At 41.2% G+C, this 18,348-nt stretch overlaps 9 protein-coding genes across 9 annotated transcripts; 4 read left to right on the forward strand and 5 right to left on the reverse strand.

Annotated features, from left to right (window-relative positions):
* Positions 1 to 58: 58 nt before the first annotated feature.
* Positions 59 to 871, forward strand: PIG2 (putative protein phosphatase regulator PIG2; the record flags this gene model as incomplete). Its single annotated transcript, XM_018131112.1, has 1 exon — positions 59 to 871. The coding sequence occupies one exon, from the start codon at positions 59 to 61 to the stop codon at positions 869 to 871; it is 813 nt and encodes a 270-aa protein (XP_017987000.1).
* A 396-nt stretch (positions 872 to 1,267) lies between these two features.
* Positions 1,268 to 2,023, reverse strand: AGE2 (GTPase-activating protein AGE2; the record flags this gene model as incomplete). Its single annotated transcript, XM_018131111.1, has 1 exon — positions 1,268 to 2,023. One exon carries the CDS (start codon positions 2,021 to 2,023, stop codon positions 1,268 to 1,270), a length of 756 nt encoding a protein of 251 aa, XP_017987001.1.
* Positions 2,024 to 2,301: 278 nt separating this feature from the next.
* On the forward strand, positions 2,302 to 2,949 carry AW171_hschr31874 (cytochrome b5-like heme/steroid binding domain-containing protein; the record flags this gene model as incomplete). Its single annotated transcript, XM_018131110.1, has 1 exon — positions 2,302 to 2,949. The coding sequence occupies one exon, from the start codon at positions 2,302 to 2,304 to the stop codon at positions 2,947 to 2,949; it is 648 nt and encodes a 215-aa protein (XP_017987002.1).
* A 619-nt stretch (positions 2,950 to 3,568) lies between these two features.
* Positions 3,569 to 5,173, forward strand: HOM3 (aspartate kinase; the record flags this gene model as incomplete). Its single annotated transcript, XM_018131109.1, has 1 exon — positions 3,569 to 5,173. One exon carries the CDS (start codon positions 3,569 to 3,571, stop codon positions 5,171 to 5,173), a length of 1,605 nt encoding a protein of 534 aa, XP_017987003.1.
* A 139-nt stretch (positions 5,174 to 5,312) lies between these two features.
* On the reverse strand, positions 5,313 to 6,164 carry CBR1 (cytochrome-b5 reductase; the record flags this gene model as incomplete). The annotated part of the gene is made up of 1 exon (XM_018131108.1): positions 5,313 to 6,164. The coding sequence occupies one exon, from the start codon at positions 6,162 to 6,164 to the stop codon at positions 5,313 to 5,315; it is 852 nt and encodes a 283-aa protein (XP_017987004.1).
* A 200-nt stretch (positions 6,165 to 6,364) lies between these two features.
* On the reverse strand, positions 6,365 to 7,753 carry JHD1 ([Histone H3]-lysine-36 demethylase; the record flags this gene model as incomplete). The annotated part of the gene is made up of 1 exon (XM_018131107.1): positions 6,365 to 7,753. One exon carries the CDS (start codon positions 7,751 to 7,753, stop codon positions 6,365 to 6,367), a length of 1,389 nt encoding a protein of 462 aa, XP_017987005.1.
* A 385-nt stretch (positions 7,754 to 8,138) lies between these two features.
* Positions 8,139 to 11,084, forward strand: ULP2 (SUMO protease ULP2; the record flags this gene model as incomplete). The annotated part of the gene is made up of 1 exon (XM_018131106.1): positions 8,139 to 11,084. One exon carries the CDS (start codon positions 8,139 to 8,141, stop codon positions 11,082 to 11,084), a length of 2,946 nt encoding a protein of 981 aa, XP_017987006.1.
* A 269-nt stretch (positions 11,085 to 11,353) lies between these two features.
* On the reverse strand, positions 11,354 to 15,235 carry SSM4 (E3 ubiquitin-protein ligase SSM4; the record flags this gene model as incomplete). Its single annotated transcript, XM_018131105.1, has 1 exon — positions 11,354 to 15,235. One exon carries the CDS (start codon positions 15,233 to 15,235, stop codon positions 11,354 to 11,356), a length of 3,882 nt encoding a protein of 1,293 aa, XP_017987007.1.
* Positions 15,236 to 16,417: 1,182 nt separating this feature from the next.
* Positions 16,418 to 18,109, reverse strand: AW171_hschr31880 (sugar porter family MFS transporter; the record flags this gene model as incomplete). The annotated part of the gene is made up of 1 exon (XM_018131104.1): positions 16,418 to 18,109. One exon carries the CDS (start codon positions 18,107 to 18,109, stop codon positions 16,418 to 16,420), a length of 1,692 nt encoding a protein of 563 aa, XP_017987008.1.
* Positions 18,110 to 18,348: the final 239 nt, after the last annotated feature.

Raw genomic sequence — 18,348 nt, forward strand, 5'->3', positions numbered from 1 at the left:
TTAGACACATCGCCAATAGCAGTTGATCTCAAAATAAGGATCAAGCAGTTAGTGTACGATGACCTCAATGCCAACACACATTAATCAGACAAACATGAGTATTCTGTCATTGGCGGCTACACGAAATATGCCCTCCTCGCTTGATTTCTTACGAAAGCCGCAACGTATAGGTACTAAAACTAAAAAGGGGCAGTTAGATGCTCTACTCAAGAGGAATACTGATTGGAACCGGACACAAGTTCGTGCTGCTAATGAAGAAGATGAGAGGAGCTCCGAGAACCGTGGACTGGTATCCCTTCAAAGGAGTAAATCGCTACCTGCCTCTCCTCCAACTAGTGCTTTTCGCAGATCTCGCCCGGGTGTCCGTAGAAGCAAATCAGTACATTTTGGAGATAGTGACGTTGTATCTGTAAAGTACTTTGACGCCGATGAGAGTATCGCTGTTCCGTCAGGCTCCCAGCCACAGTTTTCGAGCTTTAACTTTACTGTTTCACCGGCTTCAAGTGCTACAGACCTTCATCTGCCTATATCGGTAAATTTCACCCACGTTGCGCTTACTAGCCTCCACTTGTTCCCACAGCAGGTAATTACAGGGAAAGTTACCGTCACAAACCTTCATTTCCAGAAATCTGTTTTAGTTCGGTACTCTACAGACCGTTGGAAACACCTATACGAGACACATGCTGTTTGGATTTCAAGTCCCGATCCTTTACATGACATATTCGAATTTGCAATCGATCTTCCGTCCTCACAGGATCCATTGATATTGCACCTGTGTATTAGGTACCAGGTTCGTGATGAGCATCTACAGTCGTTACAGACTCATTGGGATAATAATGATGGGGAGAATTACATAATCAAGTGCGGGTAACAAATATAATTCAAAGGACCTTGAGCGCCAAGACACGTATGGTTCTTTATCGTTATGCCACTAAGTAGGGCAGCTCATGGGCGGTATGATACCTTATTAGAAACTAGTTATATGGCACTGATTCTTGGCAGTTGGAGTTAAGTCACTTTAGGGAATATGGGGCTTCGTTATTTGTGTTAAGATTAAGTGTATAACATATTCATATAAAACAACAGTGTACTTAAAGCTTCTTAACTTTACAATAGGCCTCTGGCCGTGCTATTATTGGAACTTATCAACGGTTAGTTAATCAGCTGGTAAGGATCTACTTCTTGCTTTTCATCAAATACAGTTTAGTTGTTAGCGTTATCATTTTAATATCTATACACTAGCGTGACAAATCTATGATTTCGGCGGCTAAGTCCAGACGTTTTTAAAAAGCTCGTTGTCTTCAAGAGAAACGGTCGAATTATGAGGATTGAACGAAGGCGGCGCCGATATTGGGACAGATGCCGGGGGCGGGGAAAGCGACTGCGACGTTTTTGGCTTGGAATACAGAGAAAGGATTGACTTTTTCAAGTCAGGTCTGGAGTTGTTCGCAGGGAGCTGCTGCTGTTGCTGCTGCTGCTGAGCTCTACTACTCACCGGCGATATATTCCGCATCATAGACGTACTCACCGGACTGCGGCTGGTCTTACTATCAGGAGTGCTACTCGCACTTGAAGTCACGTGCCGCCCATCTTTACCTTCGATTTCCTTAGGAGACTTCTCCATATCCAACAATGAGGGAGATGTGCTTGCTACAGCTGGCTTCCCATACCATTTCCTTAGCTCGTACTTGGTTTTGATGAACTGGCCGACCTTGCTCTGATCTGGCATGTATGTACCGCCGCCCAGTGCGGATTCAAACACGGCATTCGCATTGCGATTATTACCAAAGTAAACAAGTTGTCTCAGATGCTCCTCCTTCCAAGTGTCAAGGTCCACAGATTTCACCTTACTGATATGAGTACCAAGAGACCTGTGAAAGCCGGCGCACTTAATGCACACGAACACACCCAACGACCACGAAGACCACCTCGGATGAGATAATGCCTTGCAATCGGCGCACTTCTGGTTATCGGGATCACGTAGAAGTTGCTCAAGGGCTTTCTTGACCTCTACGCTTGTCATCTCAGTCTATAGAAACAGTGCTCAATATATGCCGTTTGTCGGGTAAGTGAAGAAGGGGCTCTCGTCGGCACGTGTAATTTGTATGTTGTGCCATTCATTGGTCACGTGAATATCACGTGCGACGGAGCTAGCTTCCAGAATTTGCGGACTCTAATACGGGACTTGATAACAGGTTGTTTCGCCAGTCATACAACAAGATACAGAATTTTGCATGGTTCGTCGGTGTAGCACGCAAACTTAAACTAACCTAATTTCGTCATCTAGATGTGCATTAATTGATGATACTCCCGAAGAAATTTACTACCGCAGAGGTAGCGAGGCATACTACACCTGAAGACTGTTGGTTTATTATACATGGCAAGGTCTATGATATCACAAAATTACTATCAACACATCCAGGTGGTGCGAACATTCTTTTAAAATACGCTGGCCGTGATGCAACCCTACCGTTTGACGATGTAGGCCATTCAATGGAGTCGTTAATATACGATATAGCACCCGGTTCCTGTCTGGGAGATGTCCAGGATGAGAAATCAATGGATAATACAGTATTCGAAGAGAATAAAGAATACATAGAAGAAACTTGGGATGCGGATTGCGTACCCGTTCCGGCAGGAAAAACTGACACTAGACGCAAGCAGTCGGGCAGGTCGTTTTGGAAAGACTATTGGATGGAAAGAGAAGACAGTTGGGCAGCTGTTAGGTCAGTAGGGGTACATACCGAAAAGGAAGACTATTTTTTCAGGCGAAAGCTTGAAAATATGCTATTAATGACTATAATCGCATTTTGTTGTCTTCTACTTATCACATTTCGATGCTACAGTCCTCGCCGACATCTCCACCAGCTTTTCCATGATGGATCGACTACAATTTCGACCTCTGATCTTACATCCTCAGAGATCCCTGCATGGTTAGGCGTCATCTAGAAATAACCCACTATTTCTTTTTTCTCGTCTTCCTTATTTCTTTCTCCGGTACTTTTGTTCCGACGAGACAGCACTCTTCAAAGGACTTTTTTCTGCGCAATTAGTACTATACGAAAATGACTTGCCGGATATCGTTTATATCCATGTCATTTGGTCTTTCTATGCTCAATCTGGGAGGTGGCCGAAGCTCTCCCAACATGTTTTATATGAGATTACATAATGTATACCATAATGCACTTCAACGGTTATAATTGAACTAAATAAAAACATCCCCGGATCTTCGTTTTTAATAGTGGGGAGACTCCTGTGCTTGTAGGCTAGTCACTCCATGCAGTCAACCGAGGCAATGGGCTGGCCTGTAACAATTGCGCTTATTTCATCCAAACTGGGGCGCCGTTGTAACGGATATAAAAATCACGTGATATAGCTAAGTCTGTGGTTTCGAATTTTATGTTGCTATTTTTCACTCGTAGGCTCATCGCTGCCTATGACTAAATGTTGCAAGATTGATGAAGGTATAGGACGCTTGTGGCCCATCTAATTTCTTTTAAGTGAGTTTTAGCGTGATCGCCTAGAACTAAGGTTAATAAATTCCACGAAGAAAGCGTACAATCGCCACATGGTGCATCTAGATAATATGTTAGGCTTAGATCAAAAATCCAACTGGATTGTGCAAAAGTTTGGCGGTACCAGTATTGGTAAATTTGCTGAGAACATTGTTAGAGATATTATCAAGGTTAATTCTGCCGACAAGATAAACAAGGTTGCGGTGGTGTGTTCTGCCCGTTCGTCTTATACTAAGTCGGAAGGAACTACTTCGAGGTTGCTCGAAGCATGCAATTTGGCGTCTAACAATGACCAGTCGTTCCAAAATGTTTTGCAATTGGTCCGAGATGATCACATCAAGAATGCTGAGATATATATTCAGGATGAGGAGTTGCGTTTGCAGTTGATTGAAGACACTAACTCTGAAATGGACTTGGTGGAGCGTTATTTGCAAGCATCACAAATTCTCGGTGAAGTTTCGAAGCGTACCATGGACCTCATTATGTGTGTTGGAGAAAAACTGTCGTGTTTATTCATTACTGCGCTTTGTAAGGCCTACGATGTGGATGCGGAATACGTCGACTTTTCATCCGTTATTCCACAGGATCTAACTGAAGATAACGACCTGGATAATGCGTTTTATGCGTCATTAGCGGTTAGTTTCAAGCAGACACTAGCTCCAATTGTTAGAGCTAATATGGAAGGTAGGCATATTGTTCCTGTCATCACTGGGTTTTTCGGTCTTCTTCCAATGGGTCTGCTGAACAGTGTCGGGCGTGGATACACTGATTTATGTGCTGCATTGGTTGCTGTTGCATTGAATGCAGACGAGCTGCAAGTTTGGAAGGAAGTTGACGGTATATTTACAGCAGACCCTCGGAAGGTCTCTGAGGCTAGGCTGCTGGATACTGTTACACCTGAAGAAGCAGCAGAATTAACCTACTACGGTTCGGAGGTTATCCATCCATTTACAATGGAACAGGTTATAAGGGCAAAGATTCCAATCCGTATAAAAAACGTCCAAAATCCAACCGGTCAAGGTACTGTGATTTATTCTGATACCATTGCAAGAAAGGGTGAGGCCACACCACCTCATCCTCCTGTTAATATTCCTTCATCTTACTTTGAACATAAAAGACGTGGTGCCACTGCCATTACTGCAAAGAACGACATCGTTGTTGTTAATATCCACTCCAACAAGAAAACGCTGTCGCATGGCTTCTTGGCACAAATATTTTCCACTTTGGACAAATATAAACTCATTGTTGATTTGATTTCCACAAGTGAAGTTCATGTTTCCATGGCATTGCCAGTGCCAGACATGGACTCTCACAGGAATTTAATGGAAGCTGTTCAAGTGCTAAAGAAATTTGGTTCAATTGAAATTATAAAGAAAATGGCCATTGTCTCTTTGGTTGGTAAACAAATGAAGCAGTTCATCGGTATTGCCGGAGCCATGTTTACTACTTTGGCAGAGCAGAAAATCAATATTGAAATGATCTCCCAAGGTGCGAACGAAATCAACATTTCATGTGTTATAGATGAGGCTAACAGTGTACGCGCTTTGAGAGCTATACATGCTAAATTGCTAGAACCCGTAGATCCACCTTCTGCTTCTTTAAACATGTCAGCTTTTAATGATAAGCTTCAACAGGTTAAGCTATTGGACTCGGCCTAGTGTACTCTATAGTGTGTTTAAAAATCCTACTTTTTGAGTTCCAAATTAACCGCATTGCAGTACTAAATCAAATGCAAACAACTAATACTAATTCTAAAATATACGTAAAAGTTTTTTTAGTTTCGACAAAAGCAAGCATTTAGAAAACAAACACCTGGTCACCCATCTTCGAAATGGGTTTTGCCTTCTGGTAACCCAACGCAACTGCGTTTCTCTTAACGGATGAGACCATTGGAGGAGGACCACACACCAATATCTGAGTAGATGCCTCAGGTGCGGGCAATGTCTTGGCAATGAGCTCCTTAGTTACGTAGCCAACTTCCCCATCCCAATACTCGCCTTCGGCAAGCTTATCTACTAGGTATACTATCTTAAATTGTTCAGGATTGGCAGCAACAATGTCATCGAGTTCCTTCTTCAAAAGAACATCTTCCTTGGACTGACTACCGTAAAGCAAGGTAACTTTAGTCTTATCCTTAGGGTTAGTGGAAATAGCCTTGATTATTTGATACATTGGCGAAATACCAGTACCACCAGCAATCATTCCGATATGCTTATACAGGTTTTCTTCGTACTTGTAGAAGCCTTTAGGGCCCTTAACCTTAATGAAATCACCGATATTTAGCTCTGCGACCATCTTAGAGATATTACCCTCTGGATAAGACTTTATCAATATATCGAAGTGCCCAACAGCATCGCTATCAAGAGAAGTTGGGGTGTATGACCTCACGATCTCTTTACCATTAATACTACCACTGATGGAAATATGTTGACCAATTGGAAGACCAAGTACAGCATTTTCCTTGGGTAAACCAAACCTATAGATAGCAGTATTATGCGTCAACTGGGTCTTTGTTATCAATTTGAATTCTTGCCATTCATTATTCAACGTCTTAACAGCAGTTGACTTATTAGAGCCACTATTCTTGAAAATGAAGAGGTAAGACACCAATAAAACAGCCAAAAGCGCTAGGATATATGAGGATTCCATTGCAGAACTAAAAGCGACAATACTCTGGAGCTATTATGCGGAGCAGTGTCCCAGATGAACAAACGGTAAAATGTGATGGATTGATGCAGTGTTAAATTTTAGTATTGGTCTTTAAATTCGCTGCTTTCGTTCATAACTATTTGACGAATTCACTACGAAAGTACAATAATGCAACATGCAGCCCATAGAAAGGATAAATGTCAATTGCTCTTCTTGGTGGCTGCAGTCGCCTTATTGTCCACTATATCATTTAGTTTTTTTATCATAGTCCATTTTGTTTTGTAGTCTGTCGGCTTATATTTGACCTTTGGGTCGCGAAGATATCGGATTAACGACTGAACATGGTCTATTCCCGTCTTTTCAACCCTTGACTCGTCCTTTAGAAGCCATTCACAGGTCCTACCCATTACTATTTCAAACTTGGGAAATGTGAATTTCTTGGGGACATGAGTTTCCTGCTCTATCTTTACTATCTTAATGTGCGTGGTTAAATCGCGCAGGCTTAGATAGTTACCGCCGACTATGAAAGAATCCTCTGGAGTATATACAGCATGGATATATCCTGCCGGTATCATGAATAAATCGCCAGCAGTGAGTTCGTATGCCACTCCTTTATCAAGTCTATCTCCAAGGAATATTAGCGATTGGTTATCATCATCACACCAGCGCTTATATTCTGCCAAATTGCTGTCCGTCGGAGGGAACAATATAAACTTCTTGGACCCCTTCAGTATGTTATAGTAGACACTAGTGCCCGAAAAGTCAAGGTGAAAGTCAGTATAGGCATTTGCAACTGACATTAAGATGTATTTCTTGACTTTGGGCGGGTCACCGACGTTCTCGTCATATGTCTCAGGCCACACCAGGTCTGCCAGATCGTTCACATCTACTACAGTCGGCCTTTGAATACCCTTACCTAGTTCAGGAATTCCACTTACTTCAAAAGAAATCACATTCCTGATTCTATCTCTATCTTTTGCTGGTGTATTCGTATAGTAGTCGTTCCACTGTTTCATGGTCCAACGCTCGTTCTGTTGGCTTTGCACATCCATAACATCTACCACATGATCTTCGCCGACAATCTTGGTCAAAATCGCAACATCTAGGGGTGGCACCTTCATCCCAGAATGAGCAGGATCATTGACCTTCAAAGGGGTTGTAACAGAAGGGAATAGCTTTAGGAGCTGTTCGCTACTTATTGTTTCATCAACACTCCTCCATTTCTCAAAGCACCTCAGAAACGGGTCAATATGCGGGTGTTTCGACCTTAATCGCACGTCTTGGCCCTCATTTAGTGTAATGTAATCAATCTGGCCCTTCGCTCTTAAACTATACCGCTGCGGTTTCTTCCCCTCGTTAACTAGTGGCATCTTACGCCGTTTCTTAGACTTTACAGTCAGTATAGGATCGCCACCATGCTTAGTGCAAATGAATTGTACTACTTCGGAGGATTTTATAGGATAATCTTCGCTTGTAGTGAACTGAATGGGAATACATCGCACATGTACCCATTGAGGGCACTTGCCGCATTGCACCCAAAGCTCATGTGCTTCTGACCCATTGCAATAAGAGCATTGGTCTTCAGACATTATAGCAATAATCTAAAACTTGCAATATCGGCTTCTTTTATATAATCTCGTGAACTCCAGGGTTTTTTATTAGATCATTATTAAACTTGAAGGCTTAAAACGTTAATTATAAACTACTAAAGAGCAAACCATAAAATATAAAAAACTCGATAATAAAGGCTGAATAGAATACTATTGGTACTCTTAACTACGTTAGATCATTAGAACTTGGTTTTAGCAGGTATAACTGTCCTATAACCATTGAACCCATACATCTCATGAACTTAATTGTACCTTAAAGTAAAAATAATCAATAAACGGGATCTTTAGTACCATTAAAAGTATTAGGAAATTCAGGTTCAAGCATTTACGTTAGTGATTCAAGTCCAGGCAGCGCTGGTTTTAGATGAGCAGAAATAGGAAGCTTGGTCTAACACCAATGAATACGCTGTCTACCCAAACAGACCCAACAAAAGCGCCTACAAGACATACAGGCGATCGATACCAGCTGGAGAGGCAAAAAAACATTAGTAGCAGTGAACCAGCTGTTTTAGATATCTCAGAATTTCCAGGTTATGTTCCTCCGTCAAAAAGACTTAAGTCCTCCCAGACTTCTAAGTTTACGACGCTTAGTGCTTCAGAATCACATATAGGAAGTGGTATGTTGCTTCCGCGCGTAGAAGAAACGGATATATTGGAAGGCTATATTGAGGTCATAGATGAAAGTGGTGAATTTCAGCTGGTAGATGAGGCCATTGTAGAAGTAGTAAGCGACAATGAGCTGAGTGTGTACCGTGGTAGGAAGGAAAATATGAAAGAGGAAGAGCGATTCCTGGATTTAAATATAGCAAGAGATGTACATGTATTCTACTTTGACATGCACACCACATGTATGGGTATTCAATTACACAATACGGTTTCAATAAACTGTAGGGGGAGATCTATTCCGGTATTAATGATACTTTGGGGGAGCAAAGAAGATAAGTCGGATGCGAAGTTAATTGATATTTCGAAGAATGTGATGAAAACAGGTATACATGTGAACGATATGAGTTCTAAGGATGAGATTATGGATGCCATGAAAATGTCCTATAAGTCAACATCCTCGATAACTAAGCACAAAAGAATAAACCTTTTGGAAAAAGCGCTGACATCTCTCAATAGTACGAGTACATTAAAGAAGAGATATGGTAAATCGGGCCAAGTAATAAACCTACCGGCGCGATCTGTTCCTATTGAATCTTCTGATAGTGATAGCTCTCCTGGTAGAAATAAAATCTCGTCGAAAACATTTTACGGGACTGATAAATCATCTCCGTCCAAACGGGTCCTGTCGGACTATTCTTATTCAAATCTAAGAAAGTCTACGAGGGTGTTGGTACCGGGGCCAAAAAGAGCATATACATTAGATGATACAGATGAAGAACTGGAAACTCCCAAAGCATTTAAACCCGCATTGCATTACGTTTTTTGTGACGGTTCAAAGTATTCAGTTAATAATCAAGACTTCAAATGTCTTTATAACCATGATTGGATTAACGACACCATTTTGGATTTTTTTCTGAAATACTACATGGAAGAATCGATTCTTGCAAGAAGGTTCTCCGAAGATGATATATGTGTTTTGTCATCTTTCTTTTACACGAAGCTTGTAAGCAACTTGGAAAGTTGCTATGAAAACGTAAAAAAATGGGTTGCGAACTCAAACCTTATGGAGGCTAGATATGTGATTATACCTATTAATGTTAATTTCCACTGGTTTGGATGTATTATTACTAATTTACGGGAAGTCCTGAGGTTGTTCAGGGAGGGGCAACTTAACAACTGGGAAGCGGAAACTGGTAAAGACTGGACTTTAAATGAAGAGAAGAAAAGTTCCTACCCTACGATATACATTTTGGTCTATGATTCTCTGCGACAAACGCATTCCCGCGAAGTTGATCCTATTAAGGTTTTCTTGATAGATTACGTTAAAGATAAATATGGATTTGAGATACCACGGGCTCTGATAAGGATGAAGATGTGTACAGTTCCTCAACAACCTAATATGAGTGATTGCGGCGTCCATGTAATTTTAAATACTAGGAAATTCCTAGAAGACCCTAAAAAAACCATACAATATTGGTTTCTAAAACCTAACCATGCAATTGTGAGGGAGATAAATCTTTATTTTGAGAAGAAGAAACGTAAAACTGCGAGAAAAGACCTTCGGGATGTCCTTTGGAAGTTACAGAAACAGCAAATTGATATCCAAGGGAATGTTGATGAACCCGAGTCATATTCAGGTGACGAGGGAAACCATAGCGACATTGAGATTATTGAGAAATCTGATATGGCTCCTAAAGAAAATAACAGACAATCCTCTCCTCAAAATGAAATCAGTCATGAGGCTAATGCCTCTAACGGTCATGCTTTGCTTCCAACTACAAATGTAGACCAGTCACCTACTTTACACGCTAGTGGTGAGGGTAAACATTTTCTCACAGGTTCAGTTGACGCATCGCCAGACGCAACTATTCATACTAAAGCATTAGACAATAACCATATTGTTGCTAGCATTGCACAAAATAAAGGCAAAAATGAGAGACGCCGCTGCCTATTAAGCAGTCCTGAACGTGAACCATTAGATAGCAAGGAATCAGGGAAAGATCCTGTGATATTTAAGGTTGGTAATACTCCGAATGATCATGCTTCAGCTTCAATGCATACAGAGAGCCCTTCTAAAACAAATAGCATTTACCCAATTAGGATTAACAGCATCGGTATATCCGAAAATAATGGTTCAACCAGCACCATTACCCACCAGCGCGAACTGGGTAATTTAAGTGGTAGTCCAGCGACAAAATCGACAAAGTTATCTTATGCTGGCCTAAACTCAGGGTCTAAGACACCCCAGTGGCAGACGCGCCGCTATACGGATAATAGCTCACCTGGTACAAAACACCTAGAGTTAGGACAAAATTCAAATGAAGACCTGGTTCTATTAGGGAATCGTGTAGATTCTGCTAGGTTTCAGAAATATGAGGTAGAAAATAAATCAGCTCAGGTTTCGGTTCAGGTTTCGCCTCATATTTATCATGCTGCCAATCATCGCCACTCTTCAAGCGCGGGCGTGAAAACGCCCTCCTCCGTCGATCGCAATGAACCTCATGAAATTCGAAGCGAAGATACTGACGATTATAACGGACCAGATTCTATTCTAAATGAAACGGTACATGAAACATCCCCATATAGATTGAGGGGCTCTGTTCGCAGCAGAAAGGCTGCAAAGGAAGCTAATCCAGAATTAATAGAAGTCGAAGACCTAACGACTGACAATTACATTTTGACACCTGCGAAAAGAACTACATAGGATTGAAGTTAAAGCATTAACATTGACAAGGTTGACATTTTAATTCAATATGCATGCGTGGTACCCCCTCCCCCTACATGAGCTAGCAAGCCCAGAGTAAGTTCAAGATATAACATAAAACGATGACGGAAATAGTAACTATATATCCATTATATATACAATATATTAGTAGTAGTTACGTAGTTCCTTAGGTATCGATACAATAGCATACAAAATGAAGTTATACTAACCCAACCCAAACCAAAATAACTTAACCAAATAACTACAGTCTAAGAATCTTCTTCCAAATTCACTAACGTTCTACCTTTACCGTAAATATCATCAATCAGCCATTGGGAGAAATTTGCTAAGGACTTCTTAGAAATAGAATAAACCAAATATGTGTAATAGCATCCTAATACAATCGGACTAATCCAGTAAAACAAATGCTGTAAAAACGTCCATTCTCTTGGTAATGTTTCGGAAGACATTTTGGTCACCATATAGTCATACAAAGCATGTCTGGACATATACGCGCTTGGATTGCTTTGGTATTCCAATTCAATGACAATGTACTGTAAAACAATCGTAATAAAGGTAGGGAAAAAATATCTCCGGAAGTAACCAACAATAATAAAGTAGAGGTGCTTTTTCTTCATTTCGATGTTTGAAAAGAATGCGTAGTAACCCGCACCAATAATAGAGGCTAGGCCTTCAATACCGATTAGCCCAAGCAATACCGCATAATTAGGCAATGGTAGCCGAGGTAATATCTTGACAGTAAATGAGGATAAATGGAGATCAACGTAGAATAGATTGGATACTTGGAACGAAGGGAAGTCTGCATACAATGAGTTGAAATCAGTAAAGCAAGAAATCCTATTGTGAATATAGTAGTCCCAAAATAGACCTACCGACATGATGTAATTGTATGAAATAGCCCTTGTTATTAGACGGAACATGTAAATGTGTAGTTTGTTTAAAAAGAAAGTTGCAATCATTGAAGTTAATAACATTTGGGTCAGGTTGTTAACCATTTGCCGTACGAAATTGCCAAATCTCCTCATGAGGGTGATAAAACTGACGTTATTTCTAACAGGAAGCTGTTCAATGATATGATCCTCTTCTCTATGCTCTTGAATCTCTTGTCCGAATTCTTCCATGGCATGCTCACCTTCCTCCTCTTCTCCTGTATTTTCTTTCTCTTCCTCATTGACTATGCGAGTCCTCCTTCTAGGTATTTCCATAATCTTGTGATAAATATAATCCACTACCCCACTATCAATTGCTATGCATGCGGCTATAAGTGCAACACAAATGCATGTGGGATTTAGGCCGTCATCTAGAAGATCATATGTATATGTAAGGTCAAGTCCGCTAGTTTGAGTTTTCCAGACGACCTGCGAGTAGGGCCATACTAACAGATGACCCACAAAATTAGCGGTTAATCCTATTCCAATGAAAAGTATTGATGCAAAAACCCAAATCATTACCAAAAGTAATGTATATCTGAGTTTAAATAGTGGCGGAACATACACCACCGTGTAGGAGTCGAAGTCAGTAATCTGTTTATCCAAATAACCAAATTCCCCAGAATTCTGCTGGCTTCTTTCTCTAATCCGTTTCAAGTCCAAAGGCTTTAGTAACTTATCATCCTTAGTTACAGGTACAAAAAGCATCTGAACATAGCTTCTGGAAACAATGTCATTGGCAGGAACACGCAGTAGACAGCCATCAGGAATAAAGTACGCATGAATAGATGGCAGTGTTTTAAACAATTCTTGTGCCTCATTCAGAGTTTTTGGTTTGCTAAACAATTCTGGATTTGACCATTGTGCTCTAGTTGGTGCAAGGTATCTGTAAAAAGCGTTACGGTAAACAATATAGCCTCTTTCCATCGGTATCGATTTACCCATGATGAATGACGACAATCGCAGTCTCCTGCAACAAATAGTAAAAACCTTTAACCAATATGCTCTAATATATGAGCGAAGCTTTTGTGAAGATTCCAGATTAGTTCCTGCAATGCCGGCTAGAGCAATTGTGAAAAAGCTTACTTTGTCCATTAAAGTATTGTAGACTGGGATCAAATTGTGCTTCAATAAAAATGGGAATAGCAATCTTGTATGAAATCCAAATCCACACAAAATAAAGATGGCGTAAATAACAACTGACATTATCAACCGCGACAACTGAATCCTCATAGGATGCAGCAAGCTATCATGCAATATTTTAATGTTTGGATCATCTGGTGATCTGATGAAGAATAATACGCCCGGTCTGATAATATGCTGTCTTATTGTGCCAATAAATATGGCAAACCAATACATATAAACGGTACCAATTGCCCAGTACAACATCAACATTCCCGGCAACCATGCATCAAGGATGAAAAACTTCCAAAAGTAGTGGTCCTTGCTAGTAGTGAAGGAAATCAGTAAAGAATAATTGATCATTAGTCCAGCTAATATTGGGAAGCCCGCTAGCTCGAACGTAAATAAAATGAATATCTTAATCGTGCATCTGACGGCAAAAAGTAATTGAAACAAGTTTCTCTTCCTTTCATCTGTCATCCCTGATTTCCTTCCATAACCTTTGCACAACACTTCAGTAGACAGACAAATTAAAGCTCCTCCTGTAATGTATGTAACTGCAGCAGGAAGGCCGCACATAATTATCGAAGACTTAGCCCACATTGTGTCCTCTATGTAGCCCTTGTAGTAAAACAAGAATTTTGAGTCGAATGTACGCTGGACGGCGGATACCATCAACTGAATTTTAGGATGCTGCGCATGTTCCAACAATGAAAAGGGTAATCTCGATGTCACAAATTTAGCAGACGTAGTAAATATTGCCAATGCGAATTTGCATATATTAATGTAGACAAAAAGTAGGGACCATCCAACAATCGTGGGAATGAAATATGACAGAAACAAATATGCTCCAATAAACACCGCAGTAATGAAAAAGTAGATGAACAGGTTACCCATATTCAACCTGATATTTAGTAGATGGAAAGCAGGATCGTCTCTTTGGTCACGACCATTCAAGTTGACATTAACTCTCTCAACTATTGGAGCGTTTCCAAAATTTTCACCCTGTTCGCCAATACCCCCTCCCTCTCTTGGGAGTTCATTATTTAACAGTCCTTCTAGTTCCCTTAAAGCTTCACGATAACGCAATTCGCCGGCAACGCCATTGTCTCTATCAAGTGCATCATCTAGCTCATCACTGTCTCTATCCTCCAAGTTAGGTAGCTGACCATTTCCAGTAATATTTAGCTCCTCCAGCTCGACAGCTTGTATACTTGTTCCTTCCTCAGGTAATTCATCCTGTCCATACTCAATGGGATTGTTACCCTCGGCTCCAGTTTCTCTCGCAAGTCTTTGCTCTTGGAAAGCAGCTTGACGCTTTGGTAGTTCCATTAAAGCCTCTATTTTTTGCACCACCTCCTCATTTATCGCCGGAAATCTGTCCCGGATGCGCTTTCTTAACCGCTCCAGCTCAGAGCACCTGGGTCCAATCTTGTGTAAAACCATCTGTGAAAATATCTCCTCTCTGGCAATCATATCGTATAAGAAGTACAACGCCAAATGCAGCGTGACAACCATAATAATTTGTAAAAGCGAGAACCTATAGTTGAGACCCAACTGGTAAAGCAGTGTTGGCCACCTATTCCATCCCTCCACATCTTTCATGTTAGTATAGAACCCATATATGAAATTAAACGTCCAGGGTTGGTCTGGATATGGCACATCGAAATTATGAAGCATTAAAGAGTAAAACTTTCCCCACATATTCCACACCATAGGTAAACCAAACCCAAAAACTATTACCAGGGTCGTAATGAACAGTACTGTCTTAGCACTAACATATACCCACGAGAGGTACCTGGTAATAGCCGGTAATATTGGAATCCCTTTCGGCATGTTTTCATCATATATGGTCTTCAACTGGAACGGAAAGTGACAAATATCACACTTTACAGTAGTACCAGGCCTTGAAACATCAATATTTTTAGAACCTATCCATTCAAATAAACACTGTTCATGAACATATTTGATAGAACCCTTACACTGACATGGATGGAATAGTTCGTTATCTTCTGAACTTTCCATTCTACATATACGGCAAGTAGGTCGTACATGTTCACTTTGTTCAGTCTGATCCATTTTTGTAAATTAAATTCAAGTAGCAAATAAATAAAATGGGTTTAAATTGAAACAGGTTTTAAATACTTTGTTGTTCTATGGTATTTGTGTTTTAGCTTTAGTTTGTGAGTTAATGCAATCTGAGTGGTATTAAAAACGGTGATCGATTATTAGTAGTAAAAACCTTTTTACCAGAAAAATACAATGTCTATGGTCAGGGGTGGTAGCGAGTAGTCGTGATATAAAAAAATACAACAGATTACTAAGTAAGCCAAAAAGAAAGTCCCGTCCTGCTATGAACGGGAGTGAACATCGGGATACGGTGATGCAAGAAATAACATATAGGGCTAGCTGGGCTGGTCTGCGTGGTCTGATGTTCAGGCCAGAGATGAGCTTCGATGGGTTGGGTGGCTGCAGACCAGCGTAGAACGACGCTGTTTGTCCGTCATGTGACCGTGGTTCGGGTTGCGGTCGGATACTCGGGCTTATAGAGGTGACTTAGGCCAGCGTGCTGGGCAACTGTCACGTGACAGGAGTGCTACCGCGGGGCTAATCAGGGACGCCCTTTGAAAAGAAACGCGAAATCTGCCAGTCACGTTGTGGGAATTCTACTGATTGACATCTCGTCGATCCCGCCAAGAGTTCTCGAGGAACAGACTTAAGGGGAAAGGCACACAGACGCATTGAACCCGACCGCTATGATAAAATGAGCAATAACATATCATTAATTAAAATGTTTACATACCTTATCAAGGCAGCTGCAACACTTATATAAATCGTCTAAGAACACGATAACCACTAGTTGATGCATCACAATATACTGAAGGATCAATTTGGTGGGGTTGATTTGAAAGTTGGCTCCAATACACTTAGACATCATTCGTTGCACAATTGCGGGGAGTCGCCTGAATAAAGACCATTTTCCTACCTATATCAAAGAAAACGGATTCTAGCGCTCTAAAGTGTTAAGCCTGTATCAACCAGGGAACGTAATAAAATACAATGCATCGTTCTCATAATCAGTCGTAAAAAATAACTGTATATATAATATGGCCCGCGTGCTCCTTCAAGAAACAGTTGGGCGGCGGTTAAGGAACATCGAATGAATATTAAGCCAAGTACATTTCGCGTCAAAACTAACCACAAGCACAAATTATGAAGCGCTTCTCATTACTCGGCGCTATAAAAAACTCCAGTTATAACTTAGCGACGAGTCTGACTCTCAATGTCAGTAGAGGACTTCTTGCCTTCAGCAACCTCTTCGATTGGGCTCACATCACCGTCCGAAGAAGTACGTCTTTCGCTCTTCAATACCGGTAATACAGGCTTGAACGACTTCGATCTCCAAGCTGGAACCTTACTCTGCCACATTTGTTCGACCTCCTCTAGGGTCTTACCCTTAGTTTCAGGGAATGCTAGGAAAGTATGGACGGCCAAACTGACGTCAAAGACTCCAAAAATGATATATGTTCTCCATGTAATATTCTTGAAAGCGGTTGGGATAACCATTGCAAACGTAAAGTTTAGACCCCAGTGAACCGCAGAAGTTAAAGCTGAACCTCTTGCTCTTTCGAAGTTGTTAAAGATCTCGGAACAGTAGAGCCATGCTCCAGTACCCCATGAAGGGGAGAAGATGCAAACAAACAAATATGCACAAGCAATCACACCTCTAGCTGCATTGGCATGCTCTGGAGGAATCGTGATACGAATAGCACCAGAAGCTGGACCAGCCTTGGACACTCCGTAGTCTACTAGACGCGAAGTACCAGTTCTGAGAGCACCATCAGTTGGAACCGAGTAAGTGCCCAACAAACCAGCGATAGAGAACGAACAAGCCGCCAATAAAAAGCCTCCGTAAATCAAAATTGGTCTACGTCCGATCTTATCAACCAAAAATACCGCAGGGAATGTCGTTAAGAAGTTCAACAAATATTGTATAGAGGCAGAAAGCAAATTCGTATTACCGTGGAAACCAGCCATTTCAAAGAGATAAACGACGTAGTACATCATAATACTCATACCACTTAGCTGCTGCCATGTCTGTGCCGAGATACCAACAATAGTCTTCCGTCTTGAAGCCTTGCGGAACAGATCCAGGTAGCCGAAATTCTTGGCAATATGGTAGTTGGCTACCTGTTCTTCAATTTCCTGCATGTGGAGCAGCACCATTCTATCGTTCATATCACCTTTGGCATTGACCTTTGCAACAATAGTATGCGCCTCATCCCATCTATCATGCGTCGCAAGCCATCTTGGTGACTCCGGTAGGAAAAAGATAACCAAAAAAGAAAGGAATCCTGGGATCAACTGAGATCCCCAGGTTATTCTGAATGACGCAGGTCCCTCTACGAAGTGGGCAGCGTAACCGATGTAAAACAATACCACCATACCAAAAGTGACACACAAGTGAAATATAGACCCGATCAAACCGCGAATTTTTGGTGGAGAAATCTCGGAACAATACATAGTTGCGGCAGATGACCCAAATCCAATACCGGCTCCAGATATGACTCTACCAACAATTAGCATGGCTCTGTTTTGTGCACCACACTGTAAAAAGGAACCTATAATCCAAAGTGTGGCACAGACGTGAAGCGAGACTCTTCTTCCGAAAGCATCTGACACCGACGAAGAAAGAAGGGACCCGAAAAATGATCCCGCGGCCATAGAAGACGTAATTAGACCCTGCAAAAATGCGCTAGGGTAATTGAAGTATTCTAAGTAAGCCGGAGTTCTGATCTGGGAAGACATAGATGCAATATCAAAACCATACATGATACCAGTGGCAAACGTAGTAAATGCAATCACATAGATATTGTATGTCTTCGGAAAGTGCTCGTACATCCGGCCTTTGTAGTGGCCCTTGGAAAGGAAAAGATTCTCTAAAAACACCATCTTTGAACTGTATTGAATGGATCGTTATTTAGTGCAGGACTTAACAAAGCCCATCTCATCGAATGGAAACCATGTAAAACTCTCGCCTACTTATAGCGCTAGCGCGCTAATTTGACGCAACCAAATGTTGAGCTTATCAAGAGTAATATTGGCTTCTACTCCAGCTTAATAAGCCATAGGCTTGTTTTCTGTGCGGGGGAAGATTACAGGAAGGGAAATAGCTGATAGCCTTGTGGGAT

Source organism: Eremothecium sinecaudum, chromosome III (assembly GCF_001548555.1).
Source record: "Eremothecium sinecaudum strain ATCC 58844 chromosome III, complete sequence".
Classification (NCBI taxonomy): domain Eukaryota; kingdom Fungi; phylum Ascomycota; class Saccharomycetes; order Saccharomycetales; family Saccharomycetaceae; genus Eremothecium; species Eremothecium sinecaudum.